The sequence below is a fragment of the Pseudophryne corroboree genome, chromosome 4 (assembly GCF_028390025.1).
Source record: "Pseudophryne corroboree isolate aPseCor3 chromosome 4, aPseCor3.hap2, whole genome shotgun sequence".
NCBI lineage: Eukaryota > Metazoa > Chordata > Amphibia > Anura > Myobatrachidae > Pseudophryne > Pseudophryne corroboree.
The window spans coordinates 887,338,111-887,361,815 of NC_086447.1; the positions used below are offsets into that span (position 1 = coordinate 887,338,111).

Genomic DNA, 23,705 nt, shown 5'->3' on the forward strand with positions numbered 1-23,705 from the left:
AACATTAGATGGGATGTAGTCCGGGTCCCAATGGCAACAGAATCTGAAGGTGAGTATTAAGGTTAGGCACTAGGGGGGTTAGTGTTAGGCTCAGGGATGGATTAAGCCTTAGTGGGGCACAGAACATTTAAGACTGGGGCTCTCCCCTCTTGTCGGCACCGGACAGCATTATGGAATAAATAGTGTTTTACTACAAGGTGCAGAGTCTTGCTGTGTGGCTTTACTTCTGCGTAATCCACACTTATCACACCTCCTCCCCCACCCGGAAGGTCACCACTTCTCCCCACACTGGGGTGGAATACTTACCCCCATACAGCCGCTCCAACCGGCTACAGGGAACCAGGAAAGATGTAGCCAGCAAAAAAACAGACAGCGGCGCTTCAGAGAAGGAAACTGCTCTCTTGGGACTTTGCTAGGAAAGACATTTTGCAGAAGATCTGTCCCAGCTTCCAGCAGTGGGTACAGTCTGTGCAACTCCGGCAGGGGGAGCCCCTTGAGATAGGGGGGCCTGGGGTACTTACCCCCTGAGCCCCCCCCCCCTTCCTTAATACAGCTCTGGATAGGCTGCGGGAGGGGATGGTTAGGACTAGGCTGCGGGAGGGGTGGTTTAAGGTTAGGCTGTGGGAGCGGTAGGCTAGGGATAGGGTTAGAACACTCACCAGGATCCATCAGCACTCTGACTGTCGGTATGCCGACCACCGGCATTTCATACCCATCTCCATTAGATATAAGATACTAGTTATGGAGGGTGGCCATAATTAGACTTTCCCTATTCAGAACTATCTGTAGCTCGATCTGACAATAAAAATGTCACCAAATTTGACAGGGAGACTAATTAGGACGTGGGGAACAGAATTCAACAGAAAAAAGGTTTAGTGCAAAAAGTCGCTGATTGGGGAATATGGCGCTGTACAGTGTGAAGGCTACAGATGGTTCTTAATTATGGATATGGAAGAATGCACACATTCAGCTATCTTGCACCTTGGATGATACAGGTGCGTCCACACAAATGGAGGTGGAGAAAGATGCACTGTACTCCTGCCATTTAGCATTCCAGAACATTGGCCCTGATTCAGAGCTGTATGCAATCCCAATGATTTGTGTAGAACGCCAATGGCCAGGGGACTGCACATGTGCAGAACGGGTGCTGCATAGTCTCAAGCAGCACCTTCCAAGCTGAAGGCTGATTGACAGGCTGCAACCTTTTGGGGGTGGGGAAGGGGCAGTGCTGCAGCGTTTCTGAAAACATTATCTGGAGCTCCGAGACCGGCATTTGTGTCTGGCGACACATATACTGGGCGTGGCTATAGATGTGCGATGGCAGTACTTATTAACCTGAGCGTTACTCCGATGGCTGATGTTCTTGCAAGGGATCCGATGCTGCATCCTCGGACGCAGCAGCGGATCACAGAAGCATCCCGGAGATGTTTATTAACACAAGACTCCTGCATACAGTAGCTGCATCCACCCCTGATTCATCCGAAAAATACTTTGTCATACATGGGTTCCAACCTGCAAGCAGTCTCGAAGGGGGGTATCCAATTAGGTGTGATGATACATGGAGTTTTTCTTTATTTTTTTTAACGTGGTATCAAATTAGATCTCTCGTAAGAGAATCCTTTTCCATGCGAAAACACACAGGTTCAGTGAAACCTGTGTGTTTCCACCACTGCAGCCCCAAAAAGCCTGCACTTATCAGGAATTTTGCTTTGCCTACCTGAGGCAGGTGAAACAAAATCCCTGATAAGCCATGGCTCGTGCCAGCTTATTGGGGCTGATGGGATAGCCCCCAGTAAAGCAATAACCCGCAGTCAACGGCTGCGGGTAATTTGATACCACCCTAAATTTTACTGTTGGGGTCCATATGTTCCAGGTGGTAATAATTACCAGCATTTGAAATGAATCTGCAGTGGCTTAAGTCAGGAGTAGCAACACTCTCTGCCTTGTAAAGACTGTTCCTCCTTTGGTATAATTCAACAGATCATAAACTCACAGGCAGTGCTAGCACCAGACGAGGATTGTGACATTGGCTTGTGCGTTTCACCAATGTCCAGGTTCCTTCATTACCTTTCTTATTGAGAAAGTATAGCGTGATCGAATATCTGATATTGAGGTATTTGTATTTTAGGACTCCTGTGTATGTACCTACTGGAATTGCAGCCTTCCCCTGCGAAGTAATGCACGTCCCAAGGTCATGGGCCAAGGAAAGACATAAGAAAATCGTCACTTACACGTACATGCCACGTGGGGGACACTTTGCTGCCTTTGAGGAGCCCGAGCTTCTCGCCCGCGATATCCAGAACTTCGTATCTAAGGTGGAAAAAAATTAATCTGTAAAATAAGTTGTGAAAGAGCGGAGCCTGTTACTTTGTCAGTTTAATAAAAGCTACTTTGGAAATATTGTGACTTGCCTCACCTAGACTGCTATACTGTAACATGGAAACAATATGAAGGCTTTTTTGTATTTATATATAATGTCACAAGAGCTTAGCTGGTACAAAACACACAATGAAGGAAAACAAATATCTTGTTCCCACAAGGGAAGAGAAATAGATCTTTAATGCAGCTTTGGGAAATGTCCAAAGGGAAAACGCAGTATGCTAAATATATCACTTAAATAACTGGAATAAGTCGTTTCCTTAGACACATTTGCCAATATTGCATGGTAATAGTGAGCTTTAGACCAAGCGCCCATGCCTGACCAGAGTTGTACATACTTACCGACATTTGATTTTTCCTCTCCGGGAGAAGCCCGGAGAGGAGATGCTACAGTGACTTCGGGGGGCAGGGCCGGACTGTGACATCACTAAGCCCCCCCCCCCCCCCCCCCGCATCGGGAAATGCTGCTATTCGCGGGTCCGCGGGAAGGGGGCGGGGCTAAAATGACGCGATTTGCGTCATTTTAACCCCTTCTCCACCCGACGGACCTGCGAATCGGGAGGTTATCTCTCCATCCTGCTTGCATCACTAGGGTGCGAGCAGGATGCGGGAGACCTGCCCACTCTTCCGGGGGTGCGGGGGGCTACCCCAAAACGGGAGCCTCCCGCAGCTTCCGGGAGAGTAGGTAAGTATGGAGTTGGAGCAGTGGTGTAAGTAAAAATTGTTTCTTAGTGGTACTGATAGTAAACATGGGTGTGGTCACGTGAAACTAGGGGAGTGGCTACATGACAATAATGGCATGGCCACATTATACCACACACTGCAATGCCCATTACACATTATGCCAGACACTGTAATGCCCATTACACATTATACCACACACCGTAATGCCTATTCCATATTATGCCACACAGTTATGACACTGACACCATTTTATGTCCCACACACACACACAAATGCCCCTTATAAATTATGCCCCAGCGGTGGGCTGGTGGTACAGAGTACCACCACCATATTTCTTAATGGTACTCTGTACCACCCTACTTTCAGCAACAAGTCGAAGTCATCCTGTTTAGCTGCTCAGTGAAAACTGCTATGCGGCCTCATCCACTTCATGCGATATTCTGTGTTACCTTCTCTGCTACGGTTATCAGCAGGACATAAAGGCTAGCTGCTCCGATCAGACTATAGACCGCTAGGAAATTATAACAATGATGTAATGAATTGAATTGCAGAGTTTAGGGGGCTATAAAGAAATTATGCAGATCTTGCTTCCAGATCAAGATCTGTGTCCATCTACTCACATGCTGGGGGCCACCCGCACAGGGCAAGGCCAGTATGTGTGTGACGCCACCCCGCGATGTGTCTGCTGTTTATTTGCGAATGCTTCGATTAGAGGGAGACCACTGCCTGTGCTGGCATCGGCCCGGCACCATTTTTTTTTTTTTTTAAGAGCGGCTGCATGTGACGCTACGCAGCTGCCCCGGAAATGGTCCGGAAACACCTGCGTTGTCCAAACCATGCCCACCAAATGCCGCGTTGATGCCCTCCTGACAGCTGCCAGTGTCAATCACCTTGTGGTCGCATCCTTCTGCGCTATGGCCAGTGCGCAGACCCTATGGACGCGGCCACTGCATGAGACTGCATAGTTTTATTTTGCCCCAATTGTAGCTCTTATGATTTTTTTTTTTTTTTTTTTTTTATCATAATGGAGTTCTTATGTCTCTGGAAACTGCCACCAAGACAGAAAGCTAATGTTATGCAAAGTAAAATATTATTGAACTTCACAGAAGTCCTAAAAGGATTTCTAGGGTCACAATTAAAAAAACACCTTGTTACTTATCCGACAATACTTCTCTGCCCCTCCCCACAAACTAATCTTCTGTACATTTGCGACATTTCTCCGCAAGCTATAACCTCCTATGTCTCTGCACCATTCGAGCTATTTGTGATTATATCTTTCTAACGACCGTGTTTGTCTCCTCTATAAGCAGCTCCATGTTTCAGCTTTACATTAGCGTTATTACAAATATAATTTTTTATATATTGTTATATTTGGGTGGTCTTCTGTTTGCCGGCGGTCGGGCTCCCGGCGCTCAGTATATCGGCGCCGGGAGCCCGACCGCCGGCTTACCGACACTTATTTTCCCTCGTGGGGGTCCACGACCCCCATAGAGGGAGAATAAAATAGTGTGGCGCGCGTAGCGCGCCACCGTGCCCGTAGCGTGGCGAGCGCAGCGAGCCCGCAAGGGGCTCATTTGCGCTCGCCAAGCTGTCGGTAAGCCGGCGGTCGGGCTCCCGGCGCCGGGATGCTGGTCGCCGGGAGCCCGACCGCCGGCCACCCGTAGTGTACCCTTATATTTAACTGCTCTTAGGTTTTCTTTTACTTTCACACACATCCCATGTGGTCCCGATTTTGTCACGAAATTTCTGATTTGTGGAACTCCAGACTGGTTTAGGCCCAAAATGAGGGAATAGGGGTTGTATTTGAGCAGATCTGGGGGTGGGACCGATATTGTCCAAATGGCCCTTGTTTATATATTGGGAATTATGCATTCTTGCAATTAAGAGAAAAAAAACAATATCCATTGAAATATAATGATTAAACGAGTAATAATGCCTGATACTACGATAAGTGCAAATCCATCATAATGTAATGTATATTCATTTTGCGGTGCGCTCACCTACTGTCCATGCACTTGGTTTGATAGTCATTACAATCATCAGTGCAAACTTGTGTGGGCTCCTTAGTAACAAGGTGTTGTGTGCGTGCTAGGTAAACACAAATCAAGTGGTAGAAGAGCAGCTTCCGGAATCAGCTCTTGCTTCAGCACACCAGCTGGGTAGCACAGTTGTTTCTTCCTTCCAATAACACCATAGCAGAGAGGCAAGTGTTCTCCCCCAGACACAATCAGTGACAGACAGTGGTTTACGCAGATGTTTATATTTATTTCATCACCCCCAAGTGGCTGGAATGGGTCATTGAAATTAAATAGGACTGCTTTAAGTGTTTCTCAATATTGTAGGGGGAGGGTTAAGGGTAGTAATTAGGGAAAACAGGTTTACTACTGCGGAGATATCACCGAGGGAACTGATCCTAACATGACTGCGGCAACCTGGAAGAAGTCATTGGAACGACTGAAGCTGCCAGGAGAAGGTAAGACTAGATCACCAGGTACGGTTTATCGACTGACATCGGTCGCCCAACCATACCCGTTCCCTCTATGGTGATGCTTGGCTGACAAAATTGCCTACAGCGATCAGGGGGCCTGATTCACAGTTGTACGCTAATGCAATTGCGATTTTCTAGGCCATGGAACTGCTAATGCTAGCTAGTGAAGCTGCTACTCTGAAATAAACTGACATGCCGGAGCTATCGCAAATTATTCACATTTGCATACACAGAGCCGGCCTTAGGCATAGGCAAATGCCTAGGGCATTTGGTATGCTTAGGGGCACCAGCAGCTTCTGCTGATTAAAATGATATGCAGCATGCCTATATTCTGTGTGTGACTGCAACCGTATCTGCATACGAAATGCTACGTTGCAATGTATTCCAGGAAATCACTGTAATGTAGCATTTTGTATGCATATACAGCCGCAGTCGCACACAAAATATAGGCATGTTGCATATCATTTTAATCAGTAGAAGCTGCTTGTGCATCCTAGCCACATAGTAATGCAAATATTATGATGCCATTTCATAAACAAAAGGTGCCCGACGTTAGCAGAGCTGCCAGCTGACTCATGCCAGGCATCTCCTGCAGATCTAGCGGCGGTGCTAGGGGGCACCAGCCAAAATCTTGCCTAGGGCATCATATTGGTTAGGGCCGGCTCTGTGCATACACATTTGCAGCCTCAATTAAAAAATTAGGAACATTGACCCTTTGAGTAGGTTTATGGCTATGCAGACTGGACGTGGCAGTAGCGACACAGGTTCCATGTTCTCTGCGTACATGATTGTTGCTGACCGCGTATACAGGCTCCAAAAACGTCAATGACACGCCTGAAATTTTGCTGCCACCCCCTGTTAACGCCCCTACACGGTCACTTCCTGTCAATCACTGCAATGAAATCCGGGCAGACTTGCAAGGGCACCTTTACACATGTGCAGTGCGATCGTAGCGCAGTCTGACGCTAATCACTCTGAACCAGTCCACGAGTTAAATAATATACAATATGCGTCTTGCTAGAAATACAGGGCTCCTCTAGCTTAGCGATTGGTCCTTTTGTGGGGTGGAAATTACAGCGTGCCAATCGCACATCAGGGATCCATTTCCATTTCAGTTACACAAAATATCTTACCCAAAGCATTAGTAAAAAAAAAAAAAACACCCAAAAAACAAACCTCATAGCCCATTCCACTTTAATGGTCGCCCTTAATTTCATGCATATACAGTGCATCCGAAAAATATTCACAGCGCTTCACTTTTTCCACATTTTGTTATGTTACAGCCTTATTCCAAAATGGAATAAATTCATTTTTTCCCTCAAAATTCTACACACAGTACTCCATAATGACAATGTTAAAAAAAAATTTTTAAAGATTTTTGCAGGAACATATTTACATTTTACTTACATTTATTTACATATGTTGATGGATCTTTGGGATAAATATCTCACTCCAAGTTCTTGTTAACAGTGTAGAACTATTAACCATTTAACTGACGATTTTTGCCCCCAAAAAATGCTCAGAAACTGTCGGGGGGTTTTATGAGTAAATTAGGTGAAAAACCTGAATTTAACCCTATGCAAAATGATTTTAGTGAAAAAAAAAAAAAAAAAAGGCTTAAGAAAAATTAATAATTTTCAAACATCGAAACATCGGTTGGAACATCTCAACCATCAGCAGAACATCGGTAACAGAGCGACCATCGCGATTTTACCTTTTTAGGGCCTGGACAGCCGCTAAGACACAGGGTGGGCTGGGGGGCTTGGGAGGGGTAGTTTTACACTTCCCCCAGCAGCTGCCATTGTCTGCAGCCACTGGGGGTTGGGATCCTGCCGTGCTGACCAATCAGCAATGATCGGCAGCTCAGCAACACTGTGGGGAAGGTGCAGGGAGGCAGACCCTCTGACAGCAGCAGCGGAGGGAAGTTTCTCTTCCCTGCCAGCTGCCAACACTGTTTATCTGACTGATTGCATCCTGTGTGACCAGGTCAGATAAAACACTGCCTGGTGTGGTCGCATCTGATGCCACCATGCCAGGCAAGTGGTTAATTATGTTCATATTTGGCTGCTCACGAAAAGCCTCTGGCGGCATCCCGGAGCAATAATGCAGCTTAATGGTAAGAGTGTTTCTAGAACCTCATGCCTGGATCTCCTCTTGCTGATGCAAGCAGTCCCACTCATGCTGTGGTAGAAGAAGACGGGTAACTTACTGCAGGTAACTGGGTGTCAGACAAGGGTAATAGGAGGTCGCATGCTACCGTATTACGCAAGGGCATAGCTACCATAGGTGCAGGGAGTGCAGCTGCTATGGGGCCCAGAGCTGAGAGGAGCCACCTTCCCTGTCACAATTACATGTGTTATATACAGGGTGTAGCTACCATAGGTGCAGGGAGTGCAGCTGCTATGGGGCCCAGAGCTGAGAAGGGCCACCTTCCCTGTCACAGTTACATGTGTTATATACAGAGGTATAGCTACCATGGGTGCAGGAAGGGGGCCCAGAGCTGAGAGGGGCCACCTTCCCTGTCACAGTTACATGTGTTATATACAAGGGCGTAGCTACCATAGGTGCAGGGAGGGCAGCTGCTATGGGGCCCAGAGCTGAGAGGGGCCACCTTCCCTGTCACAGTTACATGTGTTATATACAGGGGTGTAGCCAGAGGTTAAAGTGGGGGGGAACGAGGTGGAACGGAGTTCCACCACCTGTAATAGTATGGGGAACTAGTTCCACCATCTCCATTGCCCTGCACAGTAATTCCAACAGAAAAGCCCACCCCATCATCTGCGTCAATCGATGATACAGGCGGCACTAGTGTTACAGATGAGCTGCAGTCACCTACTCCTTCCTCAGGTCCTGGTGCCTCCATGGTCCTCCTCCATGAGTTCCACCACCTCACCAGGACCACTTTAAGCCATGGGTGTAGCTACCATAGGTGCAGGGAGTGCAGCTGCTATGGGGTCCAGTGCTGAGAGGGGCCACCTTCCCTGTCACAGTTACATGTGTTATATACAAGGGCGTAGCTACCATAGGTGCAGGGAGGGCAGCTGCTATGGGGCCCAGAGCTGAGAGCGGCCACCTTCCCTGTCACAGTTACATGTGTTATATACAAGGGTGTAGCTACCATAGGTGCAGGGATGCAGTTGCTATGGACCCAGAGCTGAGAGGGGCCACCTTCCCTGTCACAGTTACATGTGTTATATACAAGGGCGTAGCTACCATAGGTGCAGGGAGGGCAGCTGCTATGGGGCCCAGAGCTGAAAGCGGCCACCTTACCTGACACAGTTACATGTGTTATATACAAGGGTGTAGCTACCATAGGTGTAGGGAGTGCAGCTGCTATGGGGCCCAGAGCTGAGAGGGGCTCACCTTCCCTGTCACAGTTACATGTGTTATATACAGGGTGTAGCTACCATAGGTGCAGGGAGTGCGGCTGCTATGGGGCCCAGAGCTGAGAGGGGCCACCTTCCCTGTCACAGTTACATGTGTTATATACAAGGGCGTAGCTACCATAGGTGCAGGGAGGGCAGCTGCTATGGGGCCCAGAGCTGAGAGGGGCCACCTTCCCTGTCACAGTTACATGTGTTATATACAAGGGCGTAGCTACCATAGGTGTAGGAAGTGCAGCTGCTATGGGGCCCAGAGCTGAGAGGGGCCACCTTCCCTGTCACAGTTACATGTGTTATATACAGGGGTATAGCTACCATAGGTGCAGGAAGTGCAGCTGCTATGGGGCCCAGAGCTGAGAGGGGCCACCTTCCCTGTCACAGTTACATGTGTTATATACAGGGTGTAGCTACCATAGGTGCAGGGAGGGCAGCTGCTATGGGGCCCAGAGCTGAGAGGGGCCACCTTCCCTGTCACAGTTACATGTGTTATATACAGGGGTGTAGCCAGAGGTTAAAGTGGGGGGGGGAACGAGGTGGAACGGAGTTCCACCACCTGTAATAGTATGGGGAACTAGTTCCACCATCTCCATTGCCCTGCACAGTAATTCCAACAGAAAAGCCCACCCCATCATCTGCGTCAATCGATGATACAGGCGGCACTGGTGTTACTGATGAGCTGCAGTCACCTACTCCTTCCTCAGGTCCTGGTGCCTCCATGGTCCTCCTCCATGAGTTCCACCACCTCACCAGGACCACTTTAAGCCATGGGTGTAGCTACCATAGGTGCAGGGAGTGCAGCTGCTATGGGGTCCAGAGCTGAGAGGGGCCACCTTCCCTGTCACAGTTACATGTGTTATATACAAGGGCGTAGCTACCATAGGTGCAGGGAGGGCAGCTGCTATGGGGCCCAGAGCGGAGAGCGGCCACCTTCCCTGTCACAGTTACATGTGTTATATACAAGGGTGTAGCTACCATAGGTGCAGGGATGCAGTTGCTATGGACCCAGAGCTGAGAGCGGCCACCTTCCCTGACACAGTTACATGTGTTATATACAGGGTGTAGCTACCATAGGTGCAGGGAGTGCGGCTGCTATGGGGCCCAGAGCTGAGAGGGGCCACCTTCCCTGTCACAGTTACATGTGTTATATACAAGGGCGTAGCTACCATAGGTGCAGGGAGGGCAGCTGCTATGGGGCCCAGAGCTGAGAGGGGCCACCTTCCCTGTCACAGTTACATGTGTTATATACAAGGGCGTAGCTACCATAGGTGCAGGGAGGGCAGCTGCTATGGGGCCCAGAGCTGAGAGCGGCCACCTTCCCTGTCAGTTACATGTGTTATATACAAGGGTGTAGCTACCATAGGTGCAGGGATGCAGTTGCTATGGACCCAGAGCTGAGAGGGGCCACCTTCCCTGTCACAGTTACATGTGTTATATACAAGGGCGTAGCTACCATAGGTGCAGGGAGGGCAGCTGCAATGGGGCCCAGAGCTGAGAGCGGCCACCTTCCCTGACACAGTTACATGTGTTATATACAAGGGCGTAGCTACCATAGGTGCAGGAAGTGCAGCTGCTATGGGGCCCAGAGCTGAGAGGGGCCACCTTCCCTGTCACAGTTACATGTGTTATATACAGGGGTATAGCTACCATAGGTGCAGGAAGTGCAGCAGCTATGGGGCCCAGAGCTGAGAGGGGCCACCTTCCCTGTCACAGTTACATGTGTTATATACAGGGTGTAGCTACCATAGGTGCAGGGAGGGCAGCTGCTATGGGGCCCAGAGGTGAGAGGGGCCACCTTCCCTGTCACAGTTACATGAGTTATATACAGGGGTATAGCTACCATAGGTGCAGGAAGTGCAGCTGCTATGGGGCCCAGAGCTGAGAGGGGCCACCTTCCCTGTCACAGTTACATGTGTTATATACAGGGTGTAGCTACCATAGGTGCAGGGAGTGCAGCTGCTATGGGGCCCAGAGCTGAGAGGGCCCACCTTCCCTGTCACAGTTACATGTGTTATATACAGGGGTGTAGCTACCATAGGTGCAGGGAGTGCAGCTGCTATGGGGTCCAGAGCTGAGAGGGGCCACCTTCCCTGTCACAGTTACATGCGTTATATACAAGGGTGTAGCTACCATAGGTGCAGGGAGGGCAGCTGCTATGGGGCCCAGAGCTGAGAGCAGCCACCTTCCCTGTCACAGTTACATGTGTTATATACAAGGGTGTAGCTACCATAGGTGCAGGGATGCAGTTGCTATGGACCCAGAGCTGAGAGGGGCCACCTTCCCTGTCACAGTTACATGTGTTATATACAAGGGTGTAGCTACCATAGGTGCAGGGAGTGCAGCTGCTATGGGGCCAGAGCTGAGAGGGGACACCTTCCCTGTCACAGTTACATGTGTTATATACAAGGGCGTAGCTACCATAGGTGCAGGGAGGGCAGCTGCTATGGGGCCCAGAGCTGAGAGCGGCCACCTTCCCTGACACAGTTACATGTGTTATATACAAGGGTGTAGCTACCATAGGTGCAGGGAGTGCAGCTGCTATGGGGTCCAGAGCTGAGAGGGGCCATCTTCCCTGTCACAGTTACATGTGTTATATACAAGGGTGTAGCTACCATAGGTGCAGGGAGGGCAGCTGCTATGGGGCCCAGAGCTGAGAGCAGCCACCTTCCCTGACACAGTTACATGTGTTATATACAGGGGTGTAGCTACCATAGGTGCAGGTACTGCAGATGCTATGGGGCCCAGAGCTGAGAGGGGCCACCTTCCCTGTCACAGTTACTTGTGTTATATACAGGGGTATAGCTACCATAGGTGCAGGTACTGCAGATCTATGGGGCCCAGAGCTGAGAGGGGCCACCTTCCCTGTCACAGTTACATGTGTTATATGCAAGGGTGTAGCTACCATAGGTGCAGGGACTGCAGCTGCTATGGGGCCCAGAGGCGAGAGGGGCCACCTTCCCTGTCATAGTTACTGTACATGTGTTATATACAAGGGTGTAGCTACCATAGGTACAGGGAGTGCAGCTGCTATGGGGCCCAGAGCTGAGAGAGAATGCTCCCATTTATTGAACTTGCATCTTATATTACAATATTTACAATATAATACAATAAATAAATAAATAATATATCACATCATGATACATAATATAACACTAGGTGATTCATCGCACCCTTTGGGCGCTCTTCACATCGTCGTAAGGGGCTATTCCCCCTTAACCCTTGCATACCCTTGTGGCATGCAATATTTGTATTATGTGGAGTATTACCTCTAATCATATTTGTGTGAGTGGTTAAATATTGCACGGACAAATGGCGTGTGATGGTTAAGGGGTCGTAGCCCCTTGCAAAGGCGTAAACAGCGCACGCAGGGCCTGATGATTCACCTAGTAGGTGCTGTGGTTGGGGGAGTGGCAGGTGCGGGGGAGACGCGGATGGGGGAGGGGGTCTGGGGGTGCTGTGGGTGGGGGAGAGATGGTTGTGGGGGTGCTGTGGGTGGGGGAGGGACTGGTGTGGTGGGGAAGGGGCGGGTGACACAGGTGGGGGTCCGGAGCCACTGCGGGTGGGGGAGGGGCGGGTGACACGGGTGGGGGTCCGGAGCCACTGCGGGTGGGGGAGGGGCACGTGCGTGGGTTCTGCGGGTGAGGGAGGGGGTCCGGAGCCACTGTGGGTGCTGGAGGAGGGGTGTGCTGGTGCCGCAGATGGGGCCCGGAGGTACTGCGAGTGGGGGAGGGGCAGGCAATGCTTCTCCTCCTGGAAGCCGCTAAGCTGCTGTCCTCCCTTTGGCAGTGGCTCTCCGGGAGACTTGCACAGCAGCCAAGAAAACAGTCACTATTGTTAGTGCCGGTGTCCCAACGCGCCGCATTACAGGGAAGAAGATGCACTCAATAAACTACAGCTCCCAGCAGGCCTTAGCGCCGGAATGCTTTGTTGCTAAGGGCTGCTGGGAGTTGTAGTTTTATTTAGTGCATCTACTTCCCTGTAATGCGGCACGTTGGGACACCGGCGCTAACAATAGTGACTGGCTGGCAGAACTGACTGACTCGCTGAATCAGTGTAAAATATGAGAGTGCTGTGCAGTGTCAGTGACACTGCACACTGCACACCCTCTGCACTGCACAGCACTGTCACCTTTTACATTGATTCAGCGTCCAGACATTACCCTCCGCGATATCACCCACTCTATCCGTTACATTAGCCATCTCGGGGCTTCCAGGCCGGCAGCCCAAGTGCTGTGTTGCGGAGTCAGGGCCTCTGGGGATCTGGGCGCGGCTGTGGCTGGGAGGCACTTCTGTGACATCACACGCAGAGGAGGCTCTGGGGCTCAGAGAGTATGCGGCGCAGGGTGGGCTATGAAAGCCTTCCGCTGCACCACTTTCATACACATCTATGCCGGTGGCCGCAGCAGCTTTTGTTCCACCTGCGCCGTGGCTAGGGAGTGGGGATTGTTGATGCCGGAGGGGGCAGGCGGACTGGCAGCAGGACATAGGGGGTCATTCCGACCTGATCGTAGCTGACATGCGGGGGGATGCCCAGCACAGGGCTAGTCCACCCCGCATGTCAGACTGCCCCCCCCCCCCCAACACAAGTACAAAAGCATTGCACAGCGGCGATGCATTTGTACTTGAAGAGTAACTCCCAGCCAGTGCAGCTTCTGCGGCTGGCCGGGAGTTACTCATCAGTGCCCTGGTCGCAGCGGCTGTGTTGGCCGGACCTCGCCCACAAAACAGCGGGCAAATGCCGCAGTGCCCCCCCCTCCCGCCCAGCAACCGTCTCTGCCTATCAATCAGGCATAAGGCGATTGCTAGGCAACGACAGCCGTCGGCTGTCAGCCATGCACCGGCGCAGTGCGGTGCCGGCGCATGTGCAGTTCTGACCTGATCGCTGCGCTGTGATGAACTGCAGCTAGCGATCAGGTCAGAATGACCCCCATAGGACGCTGCAGTAAAAGGTTTTTTTTTCCCTATCTACAGCAGATACCCCTTTCAGACATATGACCCGGGAATTACCCTGCTCAAGTCCCGGTATTTTCTCTCCAGCAAAAACCCGGGTTTTTCTTCAGACCCCCTTTCATACTACACCACAGACCCGGGAAATTCCCGGGTTGGCCCCTTTCAGACATAAGCTGGATTTTTCAGTTTTTCAGAAAGGGGTAAGAGAGACTTGCTGCAGATGCAGTGGCTTACCCTCCAGCTGGACCTTTTTGGCAGGTACAGTACCTTTTTTTTATGGTCTGTACCGATTTTTGGCTGTCCAAACTTCCATTGAAAGTATATGAAAAGGGCGTGGCCACGCCGCTGTACCCGTGGCCACGCCCCCTTTTCGAGTTTGTGGTGATTTGTATGTGTAAATTGTTGGAGGGTATGTTGCTGCAGATGCAGTGGGCCTATTTTGGGGTGTGGGTCTGGAGCTGCAGCTCCATCAGCCCCCATTGTTAATCCTGCTCTGGGAACACACAGCAGCCAAAAGGCAGAGCCTCCCATTGGATGTAACCTGTGTGGGAGGGCGTTTCTCGCCCAATCAGCTGTGGACTGGGTGTGATAGACCTGCTGCTAACCCAATGAGAGCTCCTAGCCACGCCCAGCGTTAGCCACACAGTCACAGAGTGACAAATCTGGGCAATTATATAGGAAATAAATGAAATGCAATCCGCAATATACCAAGAAAAATCATCAAAGTAAAGAAATATGTACAAAAAAACAAAAGTTCATATTATTATCCCACTATTTACACATTTTGTAAAGGAAAACTGAGCAAAGCTTTTTAGATCTATGCAAAACCTGTTCCATCAAATAACCATATCACAAAAATCTACAGGATGTGGAATGATAGAAAAAGTTCCAGCTAGACTTTGAAAAAGGATTTCTGCCACCCACTCAAGGGGGTTTCAGGTGGCCCCACCAATTGAACCACTTGACAGCATCCACCCTTTTCCTGTCTAGAACCATCATCCTCTCCACCTCGTGCAGAATTAAATCTACCACCACTTCACAAGGAAGGATTTTATTTCTTAGGGAAACCTGACACAGGGTAGACACACCAGGTGGGGTAAAACAAATGATTGAGGATCTAGGTAGACTAGAGGAATGGTCAAGAGTGTGGCAATTACAGTTTAATGCCAAAAAATGCAAAATCATGTACTTGGGTCTGAAAAATCCTAAAGCTAAATACAGTATTAATGGCACTATACTGGAAACTACTGAGGAGGAAAGGGATCTAGGAGTCACTATTTCAGATGACTTAAAGGCAGGTAAGCAATGTAACAAGGCAATGAGGAAGGCTAGTCAGATGCTTGTATGCATTGGGAGAGGAATCAGCAGCAGAAAGAAAGAAGTAATAATGCCACTGTATAGGTCATTGGTACGGCCTCATCTAGAATACTGTATTCAGTTCTGGAGGCCATATCTTCAAAAGGATATTAATACATTAGAAACTGTACAAAGGAGGGCAACTAAAATGGTGCATGGCCTACATCACAAAGCATACCCATAAAGACTAAGAAATCTCAATATGTATAGTTTGGAGCAGAGAAGGGAAAGGGGGGACATGATAGAAACTTACAAATATATCAAAGGTTTTAACAAAGTCCAGGAGGGAAACATTCTCCAAATGAAGAGAAGCAATAGGACACGAGGACATGCACTGAGACTGGAGGGGGGGAGGTTCAGGGGAAATTTGCGGAAAAATTATTTCACAGAAAGGGTAGTGGACAAGTGGAATAGCCTCCCATCAGAGGTGGTAGAGGCTAAGACAGTAGAGCAATTTAAACATGCATGGGATAGACATAAGGATATCCTTACAAAGAAATAAGGATCAAATAAGGTTAGAGATAAAAATAATATAAAAAAAAAAAAAAAAAGGGGCAGACTAGATGGGCCAAGTGGTTCTTATCTGCCGACAAATTCTATGTTTATGTTTCTATGACACCGTGCCATCCATGTGGGATATCTAACTACTAAACTGACTAAATAAATCATGGTCAAATTAAATACACCATGGCCCTCATTCCGAGTTGTTCGCTCGTTCTTTTTCATCGCATCGCAGTGAAAATCCGCTTAGTACGCATGCGCAATGTTCGCACTGCGACTGCGCCAAGTAACTTTACTATGAAGAAAGTATTTTTACTCACGGCTTTTTCTTCGCTCCGGCGATCGTAATGTGATTGACAGGAAATGGGTGTTACTGGGCGGAAACACGGCGTTTCAGGGGCGTGTGGATGAAAACGCTACCGTTTCCGGAAAAAACGCAGGAGTGGCCGGAGAAACGGTGGGAGTGCCTGGGCGAACGCTGGGTGTGTTTGTGACGTCAACCAGGAACGACAAGCACTGAAATGATCGCACAGGCAGAGTAAGTCTGGAGCTACTCTGAAACTGCTAAGTAGTTAGTAATCGCAATATTACGAATACATCGGTCGCAATTTTAAGAAGCTAAGATTCACTCCCAGTAGGCGGCGGCTTAGCGTGTGTAACTCTGCTAAATTCGCCTTGCGACCGATCAACTCGGAATGAGGGCCCATATCTTTTGAATGCTCCATAAGCCCACTCTGGGTAACTAAGCCCCGAAAGGCACGGGATACCGAAGGCTACTGAAACTCTCTTGTAAACTTTTACATTAAAGGAGCACTTGATCAAGAAATGGTCCATTGTCTCCACCTCCCCATGACATTCCTCCCGTGGACAACCACGATCATTGGCATTTCTCATGTTCCCCTTTACCTAAAGCTTCCCATGAAAAGAAAGCCAAGCAATGTCTCTAAACTTCAACAGTATTCTCTCTGAATTTATGAGAGCTAATCCAGCAGAAGCGACATCACTTGGGCAATCCCTTAGTGACAGTGGAACATGAAAATGGGTTCGCAAAATCCTATCCCTCAATTCCTTCCTGGAAAGGCTTTTGATTTCCCCCACTTCCAGACCCCAACACTCTGTCACTTTCAAGCTCTGGACAACGTAGATCGGAAGATACTCTTTTCGAATTTGAGGATTCTTCACTTGGCCACCACCTAACCAAAGTTTGAGGAACGGGGACACCCAGACCTCAAATCCACTTACCCATCGAGGAGGAGTTTCTAACAATAAACTCCCAAGGTTAAGTTTTAAAAAGATTGTAACAAAAAAAGACTACAGGGTTGACCATGCCAGCCCCTCCATCTTTCCTCGATTTGTAAGTAATACCTCTCTTGATTAGATTCATCCTGTTTCCTCATAATAAAAGGAAAAACAAGGAGTTCAATCTGACCCATGATGATTGAGGCAAAAAGCACACATAGCTGACATATAAAAATAACGGGATCGGGTAAGTTTTGCACAAGTCCACCCATTCCCTGAAATATCATTAACATCTCTTCCAGCGCTCCACTTTCTTGGCAGCATTATCCAGACACCTCACCCAATTTAGAGTGGCATAATCGCCATGGTCAAAATAAATACCTAGAATCTTTATCTGAGGACTGGCCCGGGGAAGGCTGTCCGGATGGGAAAATTCTTTCCCTTCTTCCCCTATCCAGAAAGCTTCACACTTTTCTTGGTTTACCCTAGAGCAGGCATGTCCAAACTGCAGCCCTCCAGCTGTTGTGAAACTACATATCCCAGCATGCCCTGACACAGTTTTGCTGTCAGAGAATGCTAAAGCTGTGTCAGGGCATGCTGGGATGTGTAGTTTCACAACAGCTGGAGGGCCGCAGTTTGGACATGCCTGCCCTAGAGCATGAGGCTACGGAGTATTCACAGATGAACTCTTCCACGTCATGTGCCTCTGCCACTGATGACAGAACCACTGTGACATCATCTGCGTAAGCCACCACCTTAAAAGGGAATTCTGGACTCAGCTGCACCCCTCCCACCGTACCGTTCTCTACCCTTCTTATGAAGGGGTCAATCGCGAATACATACAGGAGGGGGATCAGGGGACAACCCTGACGGACTCCAGAGCTCACCTCAAAAGTAGGACCCACCCAACCATTAACAAGCGGGAAGCTCTCGGCCTGACTGTATATTGTTCTGAGCCAATTCACCACCCTGACTGGAAAACCACATCTTTCAAGTAGGGCCCATAGGTACTCATGAAGTATTTTCCCCATTTCTCAGCACAGCACCACTCTATGGCCTCCCGGACACCAAGGACAGCACTAAATGTACTTCACCGTACAGTGCTGAGATGGGGAAAGCAGTTGTTCTGAAAATTCTGACAACCTGTTGAAAAGTACCTTTGCCAAAATCTTCCTATCTGTGTTGAGAAGGGCAATGGGGCGCCAGTTCTTAATACGAGATGAATCTTTCCCCTTGGACAGTAATATGAGGGCAGATATCCTCATAGAAGGATGGAGGGTTCCCTCACCCAGGCACTCATTATATACTTCTACTAGGCGAGGAATCAAGAGGCCTGCAAATACTTTATAAAACTCAGATGTTAAACCATCTAGGCCTGGGGATTTCCTACAATTTAACTTATCAATTGCCATCTCAACTTCCTCTGCCGTCACATTCCTAGCCAAGGTTTCAATTAAGGCATCTGGATTAGAAAGTCCAGGCATCTCCCTCAGAAATGTTTCCATCCTTTCTCTGATAAGTGGCTGCTCAGACAAAAGATCGGAGTAATAGGATCTAATGACTTCCAAGATGCCTTCCTTATCCTCACGATGAACATCATGTTTGTCATAAAGACCCATCACCTCTTTCATCTCAACTGATTTTCCGCAATTCTGGTAAGAATCAGGCGAGTGGTATTTGCCAAAATCCCTTTCCAAAATCAAAGAATCCAGCTGGTTATACTGATATTCCTTCATCTGAGCATTCACTCGGGAGATTTCCCCACTATTTCCACACTCAGAAATCAGGAAATCTCATTTCCTTCTCAAACTCTGGTAGATATTTTGCTTTATCAAGTTCTTTTTTTGCTACCAACCTTTTGAAGAATCTCCGAATTCTCTTTTTAATCTCTTCACACCACTCAAATCTACTCCATCCAGCCTCCAAAAGTGTTTCCTGAGATTGAAAAAAGTCTCTAAGGGTTTGTCTAATCTTTTCTTTGCTTCTGAAGCATTCAAAATGACAGAGAGAAAAACGTGATCAGAGAACTCTACTGGCTTCACCTCTGGAGGCAAAGTTTTTGAGGTCTCTTTAACAAAAAAACCTATCTATCCTAGATCTATGACTACCACTACCACTAAAGAAAGTGTAACCTGTGAGGTCTGGAGAATGGCGAACGTGCGCATCCACCAAACCTGCCTGTCTAATCATACTAACTAAAAAATTAGAGTCATAGCCCAGGGCTGTCTTTGAACCTCCCCTGTCTTTTGGCCTAATAACGGTGTTGAAATCACCACCAAAGACAATCTGCTGAGCCGTAAAAAGGAACGGTTTTATATCCCTAAAGAGATATTTCCTGTCCCATTTTGACTGTGGCGCATAGATATTAATGAGCCTCAGGTCATGTCCCCTCAGGTTGACATCTAACATCATACACTTACCTGCCTGTGCACAGTTACCATACCATGCCAGTAAAAAGCACTGCCACCCCACCATACGGCTCGGCCACAAGAGACCAGTAGGAAGGCCCACGCCTCCAATCCCTTTTCGCCTTGTGGAGAATGTCCAACCTACTAATTCTAGTCTCTTGCAAAAACAAAATCAATCTCAACTGTATTGAAAAATCAAAGGCCATAAAATGAGCTTGCTTAGAAACTACGGAAGCCACATTAATGGTGGCACATCATATGGGTTGGGGATCCATGTGTCATTGGCTTATAGAAGCAGGACCCTGCTCACTTTTCCTTTACATTCTTCCCTGACATACTACTTGAAGACCTAGATCTTCTAGTATCTTTCCCTTTGAGAGAGGTTTCCCCCTCCCCAATGGCCCCCTGCATGCAATCACCATTGCCTGAATTGTGGGATAGGCCATCCTTACTTTGTGAGGGTCCAGGATCTGGTGGTTTGCGCTTTGACCTAGGTGGCAAACCTGGAACCCCCAACAAATCACCTGCAGGTGCCCCACTTGGTGAAATTACTGAACCTGAGGAATCTATCTCAATTTCTTCCTGCTCCTCTACCTGTGGTGTTTCCTCTATTACCATCTCCTAAGCAGGGCAGTCCTTAGAATCTCCAGCCACCCCTTTATCCCCTAAATCTGTCCTTACTGGATCCCACTCTAATCCTTCTTCTCCAGTACTCTCCCCACTCTCCACCTGTTTCCTTCTTTTGTCACCTGCTGAAGCTTTTTCACCCTGCTTTGCCTTCCTCTTACTAACCTTGGAGACAAAAACTAAATCTTTATCATTTTTACTACCTCCCCCTCCTGTTCTTCATCAGTGGAAAATGCATAAAATCTATTAGAGAGGACTAATTAATCACTGTCAACCGTCTGTTTCCTCTTCCCTATATTTTCCTTTTGAAATGTATCTGTCTTTTCCATATTTTTTTTAGCAGCCTTGGTTTGTACACCTACAAAGGCAATTTCCTTTACTGGACTCTCTTTCTCTTTCCTTGCAGCTTCCTCCCTCTGTTCTCGTTGACTTCATTCTCCATATTATGGCTTGCCCATGGGCATCGACTGTAAGGGTGGCCGTCCTCCCCACATAAGTTACCTTTAACATCATTACAGTCTCTTGACACATGTCCAACTTTTCCACAGAGCGTGCATTTGGTGATATTACATTCGCTACTCAAGTGGCGAAAATTTCCAGGCAGGTGCATGGCTGGCCAGGGTAGAAGCACTGGACTCAGTCTCGACCAATATAGGCCACAGAAGGAATATGTGTAAGGATGTGCCCTGTGGGCACATCCATGTTGTGGTCCCTAGCTGGGGACAGCGCTGGGGCAGCTTGTCTGTCCCCAGCGCTTGGTGCGTGGCGGCGGGTGTCCGGTGCAGGGATTACCCTTTTCCCTGCACCGGACAGGAGGCTGCAGGAGGATTCGAATGTTGGCGCCCTCCGGGAGCCAATCGCGGCTCCCGGAGCGGCGGCCAATCAGGAAGAGACGCGGCGAGCCAATCGGCGCTCGCCGCGTCATAGGCCCCGCCCCCGGCGTCTGACGTCAGACGCCGGGCGGGACGGAGAAGAGGAGGCCGCACCGAAGAGCGGCGAAGACAGAAGACACGTGCGGGAGCAGCGGAGGAGGAATGCCGGGCGCGCGCGGAAGAGCGCGAAGAGGAAAGAAGATCCCGGCGGCGCAAGGAAGAGAAGACGACGACCGCGGGGAGAGGAGGTCCTGAGGCCGCGGAAGAGGCCAGAAGACGTCGGCCTGCAGGAAGGAGATGTCCAGCGGCGGCTGGACGCAGAAGAGTGGAGGCGGCGCCGCTGGCCAGGACGGGTCAGCGGCAGAAGAGGACGTTGGAGACCCCGGGTTAGGTAAGGCCTCAGTGAGGCTATCCTCTTCCTCCCTCGACCACCAGGGACGGGCATTAGGCCCGAGGGCACAAGTCAGGCACTAGGCCTGTGGCGCAGTTAGGAGTTTGGGGGCCCCAATATTTGATGAGGTGGTTTGGGCACTAGGCCCAAGCCACCCCACCCCTGCGGCACCAGTTAGGCGGGCACTAGGCCCGGGGGGGGACAATCTAGGCACTAGGCCTGTGGGTAATAGAGGGCGTTAGGCCCTAGGGTATTTGTGGCCAAATCAGGGATACGATAAGGTGACCCTGGGCACAAGGCCCAGGTCACCCAACGGGCGGCAAGTTAGGCGGGCGCTAGGCCCGTAGGCGAAGTCAGGCCTCCGGCCTGTGTGCAGTTAGGGGGCGCTTGGCCCAGTGAATTAGTGTTCCCCCGAGGTGAGTACAGGTGGCCCTGGGCGCTAGGCCCCGGCCACCCTGAGGTGTTAAGTAGGCCGGTCAGCTCGGCCTGCGCCCCTAAGGAGAGAGCACGGTAGGTGGGTGGGCTGTGCGGCCCCCACTACGGGGTGTTCTGAGTCGGGTAGATAAAGGGACAGCACCGTTTTATGTTGTAACTCCGATAGTGTGATATATGTTGTTACCGTGCAGGGCAAAGTGTATGTGTTGTGTAAGTTGTGCATAGTTGTGTCGCACCACCCACACAAGCTAGTTTGAGGGCTCTATTTATGTAGCTAGTGTAGCGGACGCACACTAGGGTAGTTCTTGGCCCTGCACGGCTGTTTCTCTTTGCCTCCTTACAGGGACCTGTAAGTGGAGAAGATCGGAGTGCAAGACTCGTGACGGTGAGTAGCATCCGTGTACGTCTGTCCCTTGTTTGTCCCCGAGCGCCGGAGTTAGGATTGCTCACGGACGTGAGAATCCCTTTTCATCACACTACGTGCGAAAGCGCGAGTGTGTGAAATCTGGGTAGCTGAGGCTTTGTGCCGGTGATGACCATTCGCCCAACCGGTGAAGGTCGCGGCCACCCCTGGGGTATCCCCTGTTCCAGCGGAAGAAGGGTCGATACCCCCTTTGACGTAAACCATTCTCTCCTCAGCTCGGTCGACGGTGAGCTCCAAGAGGGAATCGCCGTGTCCGGATCCGACTGAAGAATTCCAGGTCCGTTGAAGGTTCCGGTACCTGAAGGTGAGAGAGAGCGGTGCCTGGTGAGTACCGCGTCTACACCTGCACGGCAGCAGGCACCACCACACGCACCCGCAGGCCCCCGCACCTCTCACACTTGGCGTAGTCGGCAGGATCAAAGAGACCGGATCACGGACACGATGTGGAACGCCACCAAGAAGACCTCCCTGCGGACGGCTCCGGAGAAGACTCACCCCCGGACGTGTGCGGACCAGAGCGACTGGGTGACGGTGTCTGGGGCAGACATCCTGAAGATGGTGCAGCGGTCGGTCCAGCGTGGAAAAGAGCGCCGGGAGAAGGGGCGCCGGGAGAAGGCCGCTGTGACGCCCCTGCAAGAGATGTCGGCAAACAGGGCACTTTGCCAGCGAGTGCACTTGGCGAGAGACGTCCCCAAAGAAGGTGGTCCAGGAAGCGGACCGAAGACGTCAGAAGGGCCAAGCGAAGGTGTCCCGATGTTTGCTCTGCGGAAACTACGGGCATGAGCACAACAGTTGTCCCTGGGACGAAGAGTCGAGCCAAGACGAGGTTGATTCCTGGTGTGAAAACTGTGGAGATCCCCGACATCGGCTCCTGGAATGTCCATGGACGGAAGACAGGACGGACTACGAGGCCACGGTGAAGCAGATGACGGAGTCTCGTCAGCAGCTTTGGGACCGGGTGGCTGCAGAGCCTGTGTGTACGCTCTGCGAGGCGAGAGGACATGCGCTTCCCGATTGTCCGTGGGATGAAGACCGGATGATTGCGGATGGTCGCGCCCAGAGATGGGAGGAGGAAACCAGGGAAATGGAGCGGAAGGCCTTGCTTGAAGTTAATTCGCAGGTGCCCATTTCCTCGGAGCCGGAACCAACGGGTAAAGATTCCCCAGTGAAGGAGGTGGACCAGGAACCCGTCTTGGAGAAGGTGGCAGTGGCCCTCCCTTGTTGGAAGTGTCGGCGACCAGGACATGCGGCCAGTGAGTGCCCTTGGGAAGATGCCGCGGACCTACTCTGTCCCAAGAAAGTGACCCCAGTAACGAAGGATCCTTTCCCGCAGCAGGCGGAGGTGGACGACTGGGAGGTGGGGAGACCACGCTGCCAAGGAAAGCGTGAAGACCCAGTGACTGAGACGTCCGGAATCTCCCCGCGATGGAACCGTCCACGACCAGGACGTACGGAACAGGAGTGTCCTGGGTACCAAGAGATGCCAGCGGAAGCGCAGGAGTACGCTGAGGAAGTAACGATACCAGCGGAAGCGAAGGAGTACGCTGAGGAAGTAACGATGCCAGCGGAAGC

General features: G+C 50.1%; 2 protein-coding genes across 2 annotated transcripts in view; one reads left to right on the top strand and one right to left on the bottom strand.

Moving 5' to 3' along the window:
* LOC134910622 (epoxide hydrolase 1-like) overlaps positions 1-2,401 on the top strand; it is a 31,382-nt gene extending 28,981 nt beyond the window's left edge. Inside the window, exon 10 of the mRNA XM_063918881.1 lies at positions 2,129-2,401. Coding sequence (XP_063774951.1) covers positions 2,129-2,330 — 202 coding nt within the window. The 3' untranslated portion in view covers positions 2,331-2,401. The remainder of the gene's footprint in view (positions 1-2,128) is intronic.
* The window catches only part of LOC134910619 (uncharacterized), a 183,417-nt gene that overhangs the window by 155,769 nt on the left and 3,943 nt on the right, over positions 1-23,705 (bottom strand). The gene's annotated exons all lie outside the window — the stretch shown is intronic.